At 40.1% G+C, this 15,878-nt stretch overlaps 1 protein-coding gene across 1 annotated transcript in view; it reads left to right on the forward strand.

The window, feature by feature from the left end:
• The first annotated feature begins 265 nt into the window (after positions 1-265).
• ABCC2 (ATP binding cassette subfamily C member 2) overlaps positions 266-15,878 on the forward strand; it is a 64,038-nt gene continuing 48,425 nt past the window's right edge. Inside the window, exons 1-7 of the mRNA XM_058671602.1 lie at positions 266-455; positions 2,948-3,048; positions 5,520-5,693; positions 12,773-12,898; positions 14,046-14,180; positions 14,726-14,833; positions 15,704-15,759. Of these exons, the coding sequence (XP_058527585.1) occupies positions 3,019-3,048; positions 5,520-5,693; positions 12,773-12,898; positions 14,046-14,180; positions 14,726-14,833; positions 15,704-15,759 (629 nt within the window). The 5' untranslated portion in view covers positions 266-455; positions 2,948-3,018. The remainder of the gene's footprint in view (positions 456-2,947; positions 3,049-5,519; positions 5,694-12,772; positions 12,899-14,045; positions 14,181-14,725; positions 14,834-15,703; positions 15,760-15,878) is intronic.

Consider the following 15,878-nt stretch of genomic DNA (forward strand, 5'->3'; position numbering starts at 1 on the left):
CCTTCCCTGTTCATGGTTATGGTTTTATGGCTTTAAAAAGGATGCTATACCATGACTTGGGGTCGATGCCTAGCTTCCTGCGTGAGGAACTGGCCTCGGCCCCAGCGCGCTGGTGATTGAATAAAACCTCTTGCTGTTGCATCCTTCGGCTGGTGTGTGCTGTTTCACTGAGCGACCTCACGTCCCGTTCAGAAGGCCAAGTTTGGCCTCGGTCTTAACAGTTTGTTTGTTTGAAAGGAAAATTTACAGAGAGGAGAGACAAAGGTCTTGTATCTCACTGGTTCACTTCCAAAGTAGCCACAACAGCTGGAATTAAGCCAGCAGCCAGGAGCCAGGGTGAAGGATCTCAAGGCTTTGGGCCATCCTCTACTGCTTTCCCAGGCCACAAGCAGGGAGCTTTGTCCAGCATTGCAGGACACAAACCAGCACCCACCTGGGATCCCAGCGCATGCCAGGTGAGGACTTTAGCCACTAGGCTACCATGTCTAGTCCTATGTCATTTTTGAAGAAATGTCTAGGTCCTTTGCTCATTTTTCAATTGATTTTATGTATGTATGTATTTATTATTGCTTTTGAGTTATATACATTCCTTTTATGTTTTAGATATTAATTTTTTAGCAGACATGAAAGTTGCAAAAAATTTCTCCCGTTTTGAGGGTTACTCTTTTGGTAATTAGTCTGTATAGGTGCAGTCTGTATACACACACCAAGCAAATAATGGATTTATAGATGTATTCACCCACCTGGAACTCAAAGTTGAACATTTTGTATTGGGTTTGGTGTTCCTCGCATCTCAACAGAAGGGATGAAAATACGGAGTTAACAATAAAATACTCTTATTCCATTCTTCTATGGTACTGAAAATTAAGTTATATTGGGATAATCTTTTTTCTAAGTTGTTGAGGTTGATGAGGTGGCTCACTTAGCATTAGAGAATTCTATACTTAGAAATGATTAAGATGATCAGAGTTGAGCAACGATGAAAGCAGGAGCCAGGAGCTTCATATGGGTCTTCCATGTGGGTATAAGTGCCCAAACACTTGGGTTTTCTGCTGCTTTTCCAGATGCATTTGCACAGAACTAGACTGGAATTGGAACAACCAAGACACAAGCCAAAACCTTTTGGGGATGCCAGCATTGTATGCAGCAGCTTTACCTACTAGACAATATCTACCCTGTCGTGTTTGCCTTTTCAACAAAATAAATAATGTCTGCATTTTTTACACAATGAATACCTGACAATTATGAGAAAATAAGCAAGCACAGATAAACAAAAAAATCGCCCATAACCGTTCCAGTTAAAGTTAACATTTTGCCGCATAGATGCATAACTTATACATGTATATGTATGTGTTTATCTTCATGCATACAAAGGCTATTCATAGAGTTCATAGCAACTGTGTGTTATAAAATACTGCACTGGTTTAAATGCTTTAAAAATATATTTATTTTTGGGCCCGGCGGCGTGGCCTAGCGGCTAAAGTCCTCGCCTTGAAAGCCCCGGGATCCCATATGGGCGCTGGTTCTAATCCTGGCAGTTCCACTTCCCATCCAGCTCCCTGCTTGTGGCCTGGGAAAGCAGTTGAGGACGGCCCAGTGCATTGGGACACTGCACCCACGTGGGAGACCCGGAAGAGGTTCCAGGTTCCCGGCTTTGGATCGGCGCGCATCGGCCCATTGCGGCTCACTTAGGGAGTGAATCATCGGATGGAAGATCTTCCTCTCTGTCTCTCCTCCTCTCTGTATATCTGGCTGTAATAAAATGAATAAATCTTTAAAAAATATATATATATATATATTTATTTTTATTGGAAAGTCAAACTTACAGAATGGAGAGACAGAAAAAGACCTTCCATCCACTGGTTCAGTTCCCAATTGGCCAAAATGGCAGAGCTGAGCTGGTCTAAACCTGGGAACCTTCTTCTGGGTCTCCCATGTGGGTGCAAGGTCAAAAGGCTTTGTGCTAACTGTATCACAAAATACAATGTGATCAATGAATAAAAAGAAAAAAGGCTTTGTGCCGTTCTCCGCTGCTTTCCCATGTTACAAGCAGGGAGCCGCATGGCAAGTGGGGCAACTGGGATATAAACCAGCACCCATATGGGATACTGGAATTTGCAGGCAGAGGATTAACCAATTGCAACACCATACCAGACCCTGATTTTAAATATTTTTGCACCAATAAACTTATCTCCTAATTTTATTTTTCCACAGTTTTTTAAAGCATTCTAAGTTCAGAATGGATAGCTGCTTTTTAACCCAAATTTTTCAAATAAATTTTATATTGTATTTGCCTTTAAGTTCTGTGTTCTTCATTAAAAATCCAGAGTGAGAGGAGTTTTTTAGCCTAGTCATTACAACACTCACATCAAAGTATCTGGGTTCGAGTCTTGCCTCTGGCTTCCTGCCAGTGCAAGCCCTGGAAGGTGGCCATGGTAGAGGTCCTTGTGGGTGACCTGAGTTGCCCTCCCCACTGCCGGCTCCAGTCTTAGTTCTGTGAGTATCTGAGGAGCGAGCCAGTGATTGGGAACTTTCTGTTTGTCTCTCTTTCTCTAATAAACAATCATGTTAAAGATGTTTAATGCAGAGGATTAGTATATTCCACATTTCTGTAATCTCTAAAACCTTTAAACAGAGGTGAAACTGCACCTTGAGCGGCATACGCCTCCTCTGTCAATGCTATCCTTTGACCCAGGGCAGTGCAAGATTGCTGCACTCCTGCTTTGCCAGCCTGCTCTGCTAACAAGCCTTCAGTGGTTTCTGGTACAAGTTAGTCTACCTGTGCTTGGGCTTCTCAGTCACATGGACATCTACTGGTATAATGTAAACATGCATCCAGGCACAGTTAAAAATTAAATGGTTGAGATGAAAGTTCAGGAAACCTGCCTTTAACTGGAACATCAGAACATCAGAATGGAGATAACACATTGTTGATCTCTTTCTACAGGGCCTGAGGAAAAGAGGAAGAAAGAAGCAACATAGCCAAAGAAAAATCTTCATTCCAGAAGCTCTCCAGAAATGGATAAGTTCTGCAACTCTACTTTTTGGGTAAGAAGTTAAATTTATTTTCATTATTGACTTTTCTTAGACACAGACCAAGTGGTAGATTAGGTTGGAGTAGCCATTAACAAGAACCAAAATATTCGATAATGTCGTTTTTTAAAGCTCGGGTGTTTTTAGAAAAGATACTTCATAATATCTACAGATTATATTCTGCAGGGGAAAGTAATATAATTTGTTCTCTATTTTATGTCTGTCACCTTTCTTTTCTCAATTACTGTAAAATTCCCTTCTCTGGTGAGAAACAGAGGAAAAACCTTCCAGTTTCATCAGGCTTAGGAAAGGAAACTGTTTTGTAGTCTGTGGGACATGGGGATTAGGATGTGCCCATAATTGAGTCTTGTTAAGATATGTTGATTTTGAAATGATACATTCTAACAGGAACTGGCAACTAATAATGTGGACTGGAAGCTGAGATCAGGAACACAAACATGAACATTGTGAGCACTGAGATAATTTTTAAAGAGCATTGGACCAAACTGTTTTTGGAAGAAAGGGAAAGAAGAAAAGGCAGTCATTTGACACAGCGGTTAAGATATGCATATCCCATTTCAGAGCATTGGGGTACAAGTCCCAGCTCTACTGCTGCTACTTCCTGCTAACACACACCCCTAGACACAGTAGGTGATGGCTTGAGTTCCTGCTACCCATGCACCTTAAAGATCGGGATTGATTTCTAGGCTCCTGACTTCAACTTGACTGAGGCCCAGCCATTGTGTACATTTAGAGTAGACCAATAGGTGGAAGATCTCCTTGTCAGTCTCTGCCTTTCAAACAATTTTTTAAATGCTAAATTATTTTTAAACTGTTAAATAAAAAAGGAAAGGTAAAGTTACCCCTGAAGAAAAGGTGAGGCATTTGGATTAATAATATAAGATCATACAGCAATAGAGAACAGAGAATTTCAAAACAAAAATTGTCAGTACTAAATGGTTTAGTGGAGCAAAGGATGAGAGGGAACTTTAGATTTAGTGATTTTGAAAAAGTGTTATCAGATTCCTGGAATCAGCTCAGAGTCATCTAGGGGAAATAGCGTGACCACTATGAAGACAGCAGAGGAGGAGGAGTGAGATAGCAGAGCATGTGGGCAGCATTTCCTATGTTAGAAACACCCTAGGCGCCATAGCCTTCAAGGCTAGGACACGTATCCAACAGGAAGACTCCAGTGGCCCCAGGATCTTGCAGGCTATCTGTTGCAAACCAATGGGGCGACCCTTTGTTTAAAGAATCTAGAAATAACCATACAAAATAATTTAAAAATAATTACCGCCCCATTCTAAGGGGACAAAAATTATCTCAGTGCTGATAATGCTTAAATTTGTGCCTCAGTCTCAATTTCTAATCCCTATCTACCTTTACATGACTGAGGCTGTCTCTCTCACCTCATAAAACATTGTATTTATTCCATAACACAAAGATTGGTACAAAACTTGCTGAGAGAGGCAAGTGTTCAGTGAGCTGTTGAAAAACCACTTGGCATGCTTACCGCCCATGTTGGAGTGCCTGGGTTTGAATCCCACTTCCAGTTCCAGTTCTACCCCTAAGTAATGATGGCTCAACTGTTTGGATCTCTGTCACTCATATGGGAGACCCGGATTCAGTTCTGGGCTTCTTGCTTTGGCCTGACCCACCTGCGGCTGTTGCGGTTCTGATAGATGCCCTTGGGGCCATAGGAAGTGTGTGTTACAAAATGACTCCACATTCTGCTCATCTGGTGCCCGTACCTTTGAATGTCTGCCAGTGAGTTCAATCGGAGCTAGAAACTAGTTTAAGAACAAAGTTTTTGTTTGTTTTTTGTTTTTTGTTTTATATTTATTCATTTTTATTGGAAAGTCAGATTTACAGAGAGGGGAGACAGAGAGAAAGATCTTCCATCTTCTGGTTCACTCCCCAAGTGGCCACAATGGCTGGAGCTGAGCTGATCTGAAGCCAGGATCCTGGAATTTCTTCAGGTCTTCCACGCAGGTTCAGGATCCCAAGGTCTCTCTACTGCTTTCCCAGGCCATAAGCAGGGAGCTAGAGGGAAGTGGAATAGCCAGGGTGTGAACTGGTGCCCATATGGGATCCTGGCTGATGCAAGGCAAAGATTTTAGCTACTAGGCTATTGCGATGGGCCCTAAGAACACGTTTTACATCCCAAGGAATTTTCTCCCTTTGGAGTAATGATAGTTCTTATTCCTACAACTTGACAAATGTAGTGATGAAGCTTGCTTAGAATAGCTAATGAAAAAATTATTAAAGTCACAGGAAGTTGGGTTTTTAGAGGATAGGCTGCCCGGAAAAATCATTCAAAGGTGAATTATCAGTGGAGGTAACTAGGAGAAATACAGATGAAGAGTAAGTCTGGGTGAGGGTAGGGAATTGAGTTAAAATTGTTTTTTAGCGGGTCAGTTTTATTCAGAGGTGGGCTGTTGTCAAAAATGGCATGTAACCAACAATCCTTCTCTTTGATCCCTTAGAATTCCTCATTCCTGGACAGTCCGGAGGCAGACCTGCCACTTTGCTTTGAGCAGACTGTGCTGGTGTGGATTCCCTTGGGCTTCCTGTGGCTCCTGGCCCCTTGGCAGCTTTTCCATGTGTATAGATCTAAGACCAAGAGATCACCTATAACCAGATTCTACATTGCTAAGCAGGTATGGCAACGCCAGCATTTCAAAACATTATTTCCTTGATGCACAAAGGAGACATTTTCTTTGAGGTTGAGTTCTCGTCCCTGTCTTTAGCCAGCTTTCTGAGGTGCTGCTGTCTCAGGTAGAGCCATACTCTCGGTGTCCCTCTCTATATCTGCCTTATGTCTCTCTGGCTTCTTGCCATACTTCTGAAAATGACTTTGATCTTTTGAAAAAAAAAATGACTAAACTCTTACAAATATCGAGATCCCTAAGCAAAAATGGTTAATAATGGATTAGTCTGCTCATTTTTTCTTTTCAGTATGAAAGTGCCAAAAAAGTATGAGAGTGGGTTTAAAAGATAAATTTACCTTGGTATAAAAATTTTTGGAATCCATGTCTGCAAGGGAACTTAAAAAAGTTCTTATAAATGCGTGTTATGAAAAATCCATGGATGGATTTCAAAAAGTTTTGCACTAAAATAATTGTACTTACATTTCCATGAAATTTTAATATTTGAGAACTTTGCATTGCCTATTTTTAAGATGTTCTAATAAATCAAGAGACTGTCATTGAATTGGCACTTACATGAAGTAAAAATGAGCCATGTAAAGTATCTTCTATACCATTCAGAAAACTTAGCCATCACCCATCTCCCAAAACTTGCACCTGACATAGAATTTCTATTTCCCCACAGTAATAAGGATGTTCAGTCTCTCAGGAGTTCCTTTTCTTATTTACAGCCTACTACTTTGTACTCTGAGAATGGCAGACATGGATTAACATCTTAAAATTTCAGGATAATTGGTTTCTCCTCTGAAACACTGAAAAACAGAATTCCTCATCTAGTAAAGTTGCACTTCCATGAGAACCTTCTTTTCAGCTCAGTCCTCAATTTAATTCAGTTTCTCAGCTTCCTCTTGTAGCTGCTTCTGAGCTGTTTCATCTCCCTGATTCTTAGTTGTTATCATCATTGTTTAATCATGAGTAAACAGTGTTAGTCTCATCTGGACTTAGTTTGCTTGATCAAGTGACTCCTGAGATTGTTTTGCTTCACTGGAGATCCTTAGTGAAGAACACAGAAAGGTAGTTGAATGAACTGGATTTGAAAGTGAACCAAAGTGGGCATTAAGATGTCAGTATCCCACATTGGAGTCTCTGGATTTAGTCCTTGGCTCTGGCTCCTGACTCCAACTTCATGTCCAGTCTAGATCCTGAGAGGCAGCATTGACGGTCATGTTGTTGGGTTTCCAACACCCACAATGGAGACCTGGGCTGCTGACTCTCCACCTTGGGTCTCAATTCAGCCCTAGCCTTTGTGGGCCTTTGCAGAATGAACCAGATCTTGGGGACTGTATTTCTGTCTCTCTAACTCTTTAGTTGATTAATTCTGATGAATGAACAAGTCCCAGGGGAACAAAAGAGGAATATGGTACTAAGCTATTTAAGTGCTGGAGTCAGGACAAGATATTCAGCAAAACTGGACTGGATATTGACTCAGTGAGGTAAGAGCAATCTTTCATTATTGGCAGAAGTATAACTTGTAAAAAACTGCTAAACTTGGGAAGAGTTTGAGAAAGCAGTGCCAAGATAAGTGAGTAAAGGTTCTTTGAGGGAAACAGATTTTGGTTAAATATTCAGAAATTTTTTTTTTTACTAATAAATCTAGGTCTGTTGGGGGATATTGTCCTTGAAAATGTTTGAAATAGTGATTTGACATTTATCTTCTAGGAAAGCTATGGAAAGTAGGTACCCTCTAATGATTAGAAGTTTCTAACCAGTGTCTTATCACTCATAATGTGCTAGAGAAAAGGGTCCTCATAGAAATGGACAAATATTCAATATGGCAAAACTATAATACTTTTTCTTCACCCCAGTGAAAAATTATCTCTGTCAGAAGTTAAACTTAGTAAATGACTTTTTTTTTAATCTATTTTATTGTATTGTTGTTGACAATCTTTACATAGTTAATTACAGTTAAAGAAAGAAAAAGAAAAAAAAAAGGTTCAGGGGGATAGGGAAGTAGGTAATACTATTATGTCCATATTGTTTCCATCATGTATCTGAGGTAAAGGGGGATATTGAGGGAGAAGCCCCACCCGGTTTCCCGCCCACAGTAAATGACTTTTCTGATTGAATTTCTTCCATAAATAAGGACAGAGAATGTCAACCTGGTAATCATTAGGCACAATATTTTCCTGATTCTAATGGTAAAAGTGTATGTGTTTCTGGTTATAAAAATAATGTGTTGTGTTTGTAAAAGGTTTGGAAACTCTAGAAAAATAAAATTTTTTAATTAAAATCCATTGATAATTGTATCACTATTCTATTAGTATTATTTTCTCCTTCTTTTTATTTTCTCTCAAAAAAAAAAAAACTAAATGGGAATGCTTAAGTCAAAATCTTTCTCACGTGTATGTCCCCCTTCTGTCCTCCAGAGTTCTCTGTTCTAATGACTTTGGTTATTACATTCTTATCTGTAAATAATGTGTCATTTAAATGGAATGGGGAGGGATGGAGATAAATAGTGTAATCTGGGACTTTGAACTGGAAACTCCCACATTTTTCTATGAGTATTTAAAAAAAACGTTTTATGTGCAGTTTTATAATCTACTTTTTTCATTCAAGATGGCAGAAAATAAAACTATTTACAGTGTTGGGATTGTTATATATGATTTTGATGACTATGGAATAACTCATCTCATGAATATATCATGACTTATTTTAATAATTCTTCCAATATTCACTCCTCTCAATGAACTTTCCTACCACTATTTTGGGTTATTTTAGGTTTTAAAATTCTTCACTATCAAAAGCAATATTTCCATTCACATTTAAGTATAAATATTTGCCTAAAATTCAAGTTATTTCTTCAGAATAATTTTCTATGAATATAATTATCATAATTACTGTATTTAACTATAAAAGCAACTTAAGGTTTTAAAATATAGTGGAGGGCCTGGCGGCGTGGCCTAGTGGCTAAAGTCCTCGCCTTGAAAGCCCTGGGATCCCATCTGGGCACCGGTTCTGGTCCCGGCAGCTCCACTTCCCATCCAGCTCCCTGCTTGCGGCCTGGGAGGGCAGTTGAGGATGGCCCAATGCATTGGGACCCTGCGCCCGCGTGGGAGACCTGGAAGAGGTTCCAGGTTCCTGGCCTCAGATCGGCGCGTACCAGCCTGTTGCGGTCACTTGGGGAGTGAATCATCGGGTGGAAGATCTTCCTCTCTGTCTCTTCTCCTCTGTGTATATCTGGCTGTAATAAAATGAATAAATCTTTTAAAATATATATATATAGTGGAAAAATTTTATAATATAGGAAATGTTTTAGATTCTTGACCAACTCATGTTAAAGTACATTTTCTGCACAATGTATCATACTTTCATTTTCACTAATTTTATGTGAAAAGCTGGTTTCTTGTGTAATTTTTGCATTTCTAGAAGTACTGATGCAGTTGGCATTTTTAATTGTTAAATATATTTCTTTATTTATGAATTGCCATTTCAAGTCACTTGTTAATTCCCTTGTTAAAATTTTTTTTGCTTGTTCATTTCTTAAGACAAGTGTATTAGTGTATTTAGTTTTTTATCTTTTGAATAAATAAATCTCAGAGCATTCAAAATTCAAAAGGTGAAAAAGGGAACATAATACTGCAGTTACTCTGTCCTGTCTTGGTGGCAACCACCTTGTGTATCTTTTCAGAGGTAATCCCTACTTCTACAAACACTTGCAACACATGTACATGTTCGTGTAAATGTGAGTGTCCCTTAGAGGCTCTTCTTTATGTTGGAGATCATGACAATCTGCTTTCCTTTCAGTGACTACTCGAGAAGCTGTTATTTAAATGAACTGTAATATTTATGCGCTACATGATAGGATTTTGAATGACACCTAATTTTCTGTCATTATAAGTAATGTTGCAATAAGTAGCATGTAAGGTGAATTCCTAAAAATGAAATGACTGCATCAAGAGTGTGAGAACTCAGAATGTAGGTAATATAAATTGCCTTCCATAAAGATTTGCCTTCAATCACCGATTTCTTCTGCCAACAGCCACATAACTGATTTAGTGACTGTTGGCAGTCACCGGTTTTCTTACTATCAAATTTTATGATGTTTTCTAATCAGTTAAAAATGGTATGTTATAAATTGTACTCTCTTATTAGTGAAGTTGAACATATTTTTGTATCTTTAAAAGGGTTGGTGTTTCTTTTTTCTTTAAGTTACCTTTCTATAGTTTATGCTCATTTCTTCTTTTTTGAAGATTTTTATTTATTTTTATTGGGAGGGCAGATTTACAGAGAGAAGGAGATACAGAGACAAAGATCTCCCATCTGCTGGTTCACTCCCTAAGTGGCCACAAAGGCCAGAGCTGAGCTGATCAGACACCAGGAGCTTCTTCCAGGTCCCCCATGTGGATGCGGGGTCCCAAGGCTTTGGGCTGTGCTCTACTGCTTTCCTAGGCCACAAACAAGGAGGTGAATGGGAAGTGGATATGCTCATTTCTTCTCCTTGGGTTGTTAGGAGGTTTTCTAAATACTGCGTAGAAGATTTGTATAAAGTAAATTGATCCTTTTCATAGAATAGATCCATGGATTTCTAATCGGTTTTATCAGTTTGAGCTATGTAAGACTGTGGTAAGGCCTCTTCCTTTTCCTTGGTCTGGGGAGTGGTCTGCTCTTATTTTTTTCTATCAAGTCATCCTTACTGGTAGATACATTAGCTCCAGCTTGCTCTATTTTACCTTCTAAGTTAGCAAAGGTAAATATAACCACATCCAAAGCTATTATGTTTTTCCCTAAAAAACATTGTAGCCTTTGTGAGTGTACTACATGTTTAGAAAAAATGCACCCTTGTTGTTATGTCTTTGACGCTACTGCTTATAATTAATAGCATTTGGTCCTAGTAGTTAAAAGTGTATTCATCTAGCCCCTTGGATCTTTGTCATTACAAAGGGCTCAATATCTGTCCTTGAGACATTCTGGCTGGATGAAACTTAGGAAAATGAGTAGAGGTAGATAGATGGTCATAGAATAGGCGGAGAGTAAGGGAGATGGTACTAGATAAAACTCATCATTTTGAAAGCTAACATACTGGTACACCTGCTCAGTAGAGGCAGTGATTTCTCCTCATTATAAGTTGAGGGTGAACTTTTGGAACAGCATGATGTGTGCCATGTCTTAAGAACTCAAAGAATAAATATTGATTGACTTGAGGTCTTGCTGTGATGAAATATTCATAGTTGTTTACAGCATGAGCTTCAAAAGTTATATGCAATGAAGACTGGAACCAACAACTAAAGAAAAGGAATAATGCAGGTAGCATTATCTTATAGTGGGTTAGGCTGCCACTTGCAACATTCACATCCCATATCAGAGGGCAAGTTCAAGTCCTGGCTGCTCTACGTTTGATCTAGCTCACTACTGATGAACCTAGGAGGGCAGCAAAGGATGGGCCAAGAACCTAAGCTCCTGCCATCTACGTGGGAGACCAAGATCGAGTTCTGGATTCCTGGCTTGGGCCTGGCCCTACCATACCATTGCAACCATGTGTTTGGCCTCCTTCCGACTCTGGCCCCATCTCTCCCTTTCTCTGAAACTCTGCCTTTCATATAAATTAAAAAATAAAGTTTAGGGCCTGGCATGGTAGCCTAGTGACTAAAAGTCCTCACCTTTCACACTCTGGGACTCCATGTGGGTGTCAGTTCGTGTCCCTGTGGCTCCGCTTCCCATCCAGCTCCCTGCTTATGGCCTGAGAAAGTAGTGGAGGATGGCCCAAAGCCTTGGGACCCTGTACCCGCATGGGAGACGTGGAGGAGGCTCCTGGCTCCTGGCTTCAGATCGGTTCAGCTCCAGCCATTGTGGTCACTTGGGGAGTGAATCAGCTGATGGAAAATCATCTTCTCTGTCTCTCCGCCTTTCTATATATCTGACTTTCCAATAAAAATAAAAATAAAATATTTTTTTAAAAATTTAAGAAAAATTAAGTAATGTCATTCTTGCTGTGGTAGGTGAATTCCTTTCTGAGCCTAGTGCACTGACTTGCTCTTTGTAACTAATTATCCAAAATTTAGCACCCTAAAAAATAAGCCTTTTTAAAAAAAATCTTACAGTTTCAGAGGCAAGGGATCAAGTATTTAGGAGCTGTGTTTCTGGGTTCTGCCCCAGGTTGTCATAAGGTTGCAAATAGTATGAGCTGACCAGTGCTACAGTCTACTGAATGCTTGAATGAGCTGAAGGATCTGCTCCCAAGATGAAATTAGTCACATGGTTGTTGGCAGAAAATCCCAGGTTCTTGCTGGCCATTTGCAAGAAGTCTTAGTTCCTCACCAAGAATACGTTTTCCTAGAGCATTTATATGTCCTAATGACAGAACTGATCACTTTTCCCACAAGGAGTGATCTGAGAGAACAAGAAAGACAAACACACTGCTTTTGATGATCTAGGTTTGAAAATCACACACTTTAACTATTTTCTGTTCATCAGAAGCAAGCCACTAAATCCAGTCCACAGTCAGTGGAAGGGGAACAAGCGTCTGACTTTTGAAGGGAGGCGTATCAAAAGTTTTATCCTGGGCCTGGTGGCGTGGCCTAGCGGCTAAAGTCCTCGCCTTGAACACACCGGTTCTAATCCCAGCAGCTCCACTTCCCATCCAGCTCCCTGCCTGTGGCCTGGGAAAGCAGTTGAGGACGGCACAAAGCCTTGGGACCCTGTACCCGCTTGGGAGACCCGGAAGAGGTTCCAGGTTCCCAGTTTCGGATTGGCACAGCACCGGCCGTTGCGCTCACTTGGGGACTGAATCTTCAGGCGGAAGATCTTCTCTGTCTCTCCTCCTCTCTGTATATCTGACTTTGTAATAAAAATAAATAAATCTTTAAGAAAAAAAAGTTTTATCCTGCTCCTCAGAGAAACATGTATCACATCCTTTGAACTTTATTTATTCAATGACTAGTACTATATGTATGCCTTCATTCAAGAAGTATTTATTTAGTATGTTACCTGAATCACAGTATACTGTGTTTTCCATCCATTGTTGGAAACCTTTCTGTTCTAAGAATATTAAAAACAGTGTCATCCTCTTTATACTCGTCTTTTTCCCTTCTCAGGTGCTGGCTGGGTTTCTTCTTATTCTAGCTGTCATAGATTTGGTCCTTGCACTCACAGAAGACTATGGGCAAGACGCAATCCCGCCTGTTAGATACACTAATCCAATCCTCTACCTGGTCACATGGGTAAGATCACATACCACTTCTACTCTGTTTATCTTCCCTCTCCCTGTAGATGTCTAGCTGAAATGTGTTCATTGGGGCCGAAAATAAGCTCGATTTCATCTGATTTTAAAAAAAATCCTATAATGAGGCAAAGCTTGGTTGTGATGGGGTAAAACATTTCATATCTTTCTACTTCAGAATCATGGATAACATCTAGGTTTCTTAAGATCAAAAGATTTTCATGTTACTTTTACATTGGTTGACTTAGAACTCTAATCAGTGAATCACTGAGTTTAAAATTATTTGTATAAACTTGATAATAGAAATTGATGTCTTCCTTGCAGGCATTTTTAAGGAGACTATTATAGTGTTTAAAAGGCAATGGAGTCAGTTGTTAGCAAGAGAAAGATGCTATGCTTTTTTGGATTTCCGAGCTTTCTGAAAAATCAGAATGTGTGACAGTGGGCCTCTATTCCCACAGGGCAATGGTCAGCAAACACCGAGTAGGTGGACTCTGGACCATTTGTACAGCACAGCCTGTTCACCTGGCATGCTTTGTGTTCACATTGGCACAGTCTATGTGGTCCTTCAGGCTTTTTTGTTTGCCGGCACTTTTATAGAACAAGCAAAGAATGATCCAGGCAGTGGGGAAATGCAGCTAGCTCACAGAGTGCTGGTTGTGTGTATTTTCCTAACTCTGTTTACTGACATCACGTTACAGCTTGAAATTTACCTCAGCACAAGTATTTATACCATGAAAATTGGCAAATGCTATAAATCATAGAGCCCTTCCCCAGAGAAAGTTTGAAAATCAACATTTAATTTATTGTGTTGAAGCAAGTTAATACAATAGGCAAGGTTTTTTGGATTTTTGAGTCATTGCTTAGTGTGATGTTGGAAAACAAAAGTACAGACATTTTACACCTATTCATGAGACTCTGCCTCCTTTGCCTGACTAGTGTAATGCCTGAAATAAATTCCCTTGGGTCTTGAAAAGTTTTTCTAGCTCTCAAAGTAAATAAACTAAAATGTAGGTAGCAACCTTCTGTGTTGTTGGCTACTTTTTCAAACAAGTGTGGTAGGCAGAAAGAAGACAACAGGATAAAGTATCAGGAAGGAAATGTCCACTTGACATTTGTATGCCAAATTCATGTGAATTTCTCTTCAGCTGCTGGTTTTGCTGATCCAACACAGCAGACAGTGGTGTATACAGAAGAACTCCTGGTACTTGTCCATATTCTGGATTCTGTCAGTACTCTGTGGCACTTTCCAGTTTCAGACTCTGATCAGGACACTCTTGCAGGTAAGGAGAAAAGAGGTGATGTGGTATAAGGAGGTACTGTGGGGCAGCTTTTTCTTTTTAAGATTTATTTATTTTTGTTGGAAAGTCAGATATACAGAAAGGAGGAGAGAAAGAGAGGAAGATCTTCCATTCACTGGTTCACTCCCCAAGTGGCCACAATGCCCAGAGCTGAGCTGATCCAAAGCCAGAAACCAGGAGCTTCTTCCGGGTCTTCAGTGGGAGTACAGGGTCCCAAGGCTTTGGGTCATTCTCTACTCCCTACAAGCAGGGAGCTGGATTAGAAGTGGGGCTGCCATGATTAGAACCGGCACCCATATGGGATCCAGGCGCTTGCAAGGTGAGGACTTTAGACACTACTGCTACTACGCTGGGCCTGTGTGGGGCTTCTAAGTCAGATTCAGAGCATCAAGGAAGCTGAGTTCTGGGATAGAATTCTGTTGGGAGATTTGGTAACATCCTTGAACCATAAGCACTGATCTACAAAGGCTGATGGAACATCATTTGAATGGGTGCGTCATTTTCTGTGTTTTCCTTTTTCCTCACAGGATAGCAATTCTAACCTGGCCTACTCCTGCCTGTTCTTCATCTCCTATGGATTTCAGATCATGCTGCTGATCCTCTCAGCATTTTCAGAAAGAGGGGATTCATCAAAGGTAAAACTCTAACATGTCCATTTCACATGTTACTTTGCTGGAGGGTATTAGCAAGTGTAACCTTGAGATGTGAAGGATTAGTGAAGGTGTCTGAGACAGCACAGACACTTTTATGACACAAGAAAATAGTGACTATGGTATGAAAACGGTTTTATGTTCACCCACCAATATTTAGCAAGAGCAATTAATTCATATATATGTGTTAAAAAGTCTTATGATCCTTCTCCAAATAAACATTTGTTGACCAACTGACTTCAGAATCATATCTACTAGTACCATAGAGTTTCTCTCTCTGATTGGTTTACTTTCTGATTTTTTTTAAAGATTTATTTATTTTTATTGGAAAAGTTAATTTACAGAGAAGATAGAAAGATCCTCCAGGGCCTAGCACAGTAGCCTAGTGGCTGAAGTCCTCTCCTTACATGTGCCAGGATCCCACATGAGTGCCGGGTAGTATCTCTGCAGCTCCACTTCTCTTCTAGCTCCCTCCTACATGTGGCCTGAGAAAGAGTGAAGTAGCAGATGGAAGATCTTTCTGTCTCTCTTTCTCTTTGTAAATTTGACTTTCCAGTAAGAATAAATAAATCTTAAAAAGAAAGAAAGAAAAGAAAACGAAAGATCTTCCATCTGCTGGCTTACTCCCCAAATGACCACAATGGCTGAAGCTGAGCTGATCCAAAGCCAGGAGCTTCTTTCAGGTCTCCCACATGGGTGCAGATACCCAAGGATTTGGACCATCCTTTGCTGCCCTGCCAGGCCACAAGCAGGGCACTGGTTGGGAAGTAGAATAGCCAGGACACCAACCAGTGTCTACATGGATGCCAGTGCTAGCAGGCAGCTCCTACTTTCTAATTTTTTTCTGTCTTTCAGAATCCTTCAGTCACGGCTTCATTTCTGAGTAATATTTCTTTTAGTTGGTATGACAGGTAAGACATACCCAGAGTCTGGGTTTCTGAATTTTTTATCCTTTGAATCTTCTGAAAGTGATGATAATATTAGTGTTTAAAATGCCACCTGAGTCTTCCAGTTCTCTTACACTCCAGGT

This window comes from Ochotona princeps, chromosome 13 (genome assembly GCF_030435755.1).
Source record: "Ochotona princeps isolate mOchPri1 chromosome 13, mOchPri1.hap1, whole genome shotgun sequence".
In the NCBI taxonomy this organism is placed as follows: Eukaryota; Metazoa; Chordata; class Mammalia; order Lagomorpha; family Ochotonidae; genus Ochotona; species Ochotona princeps.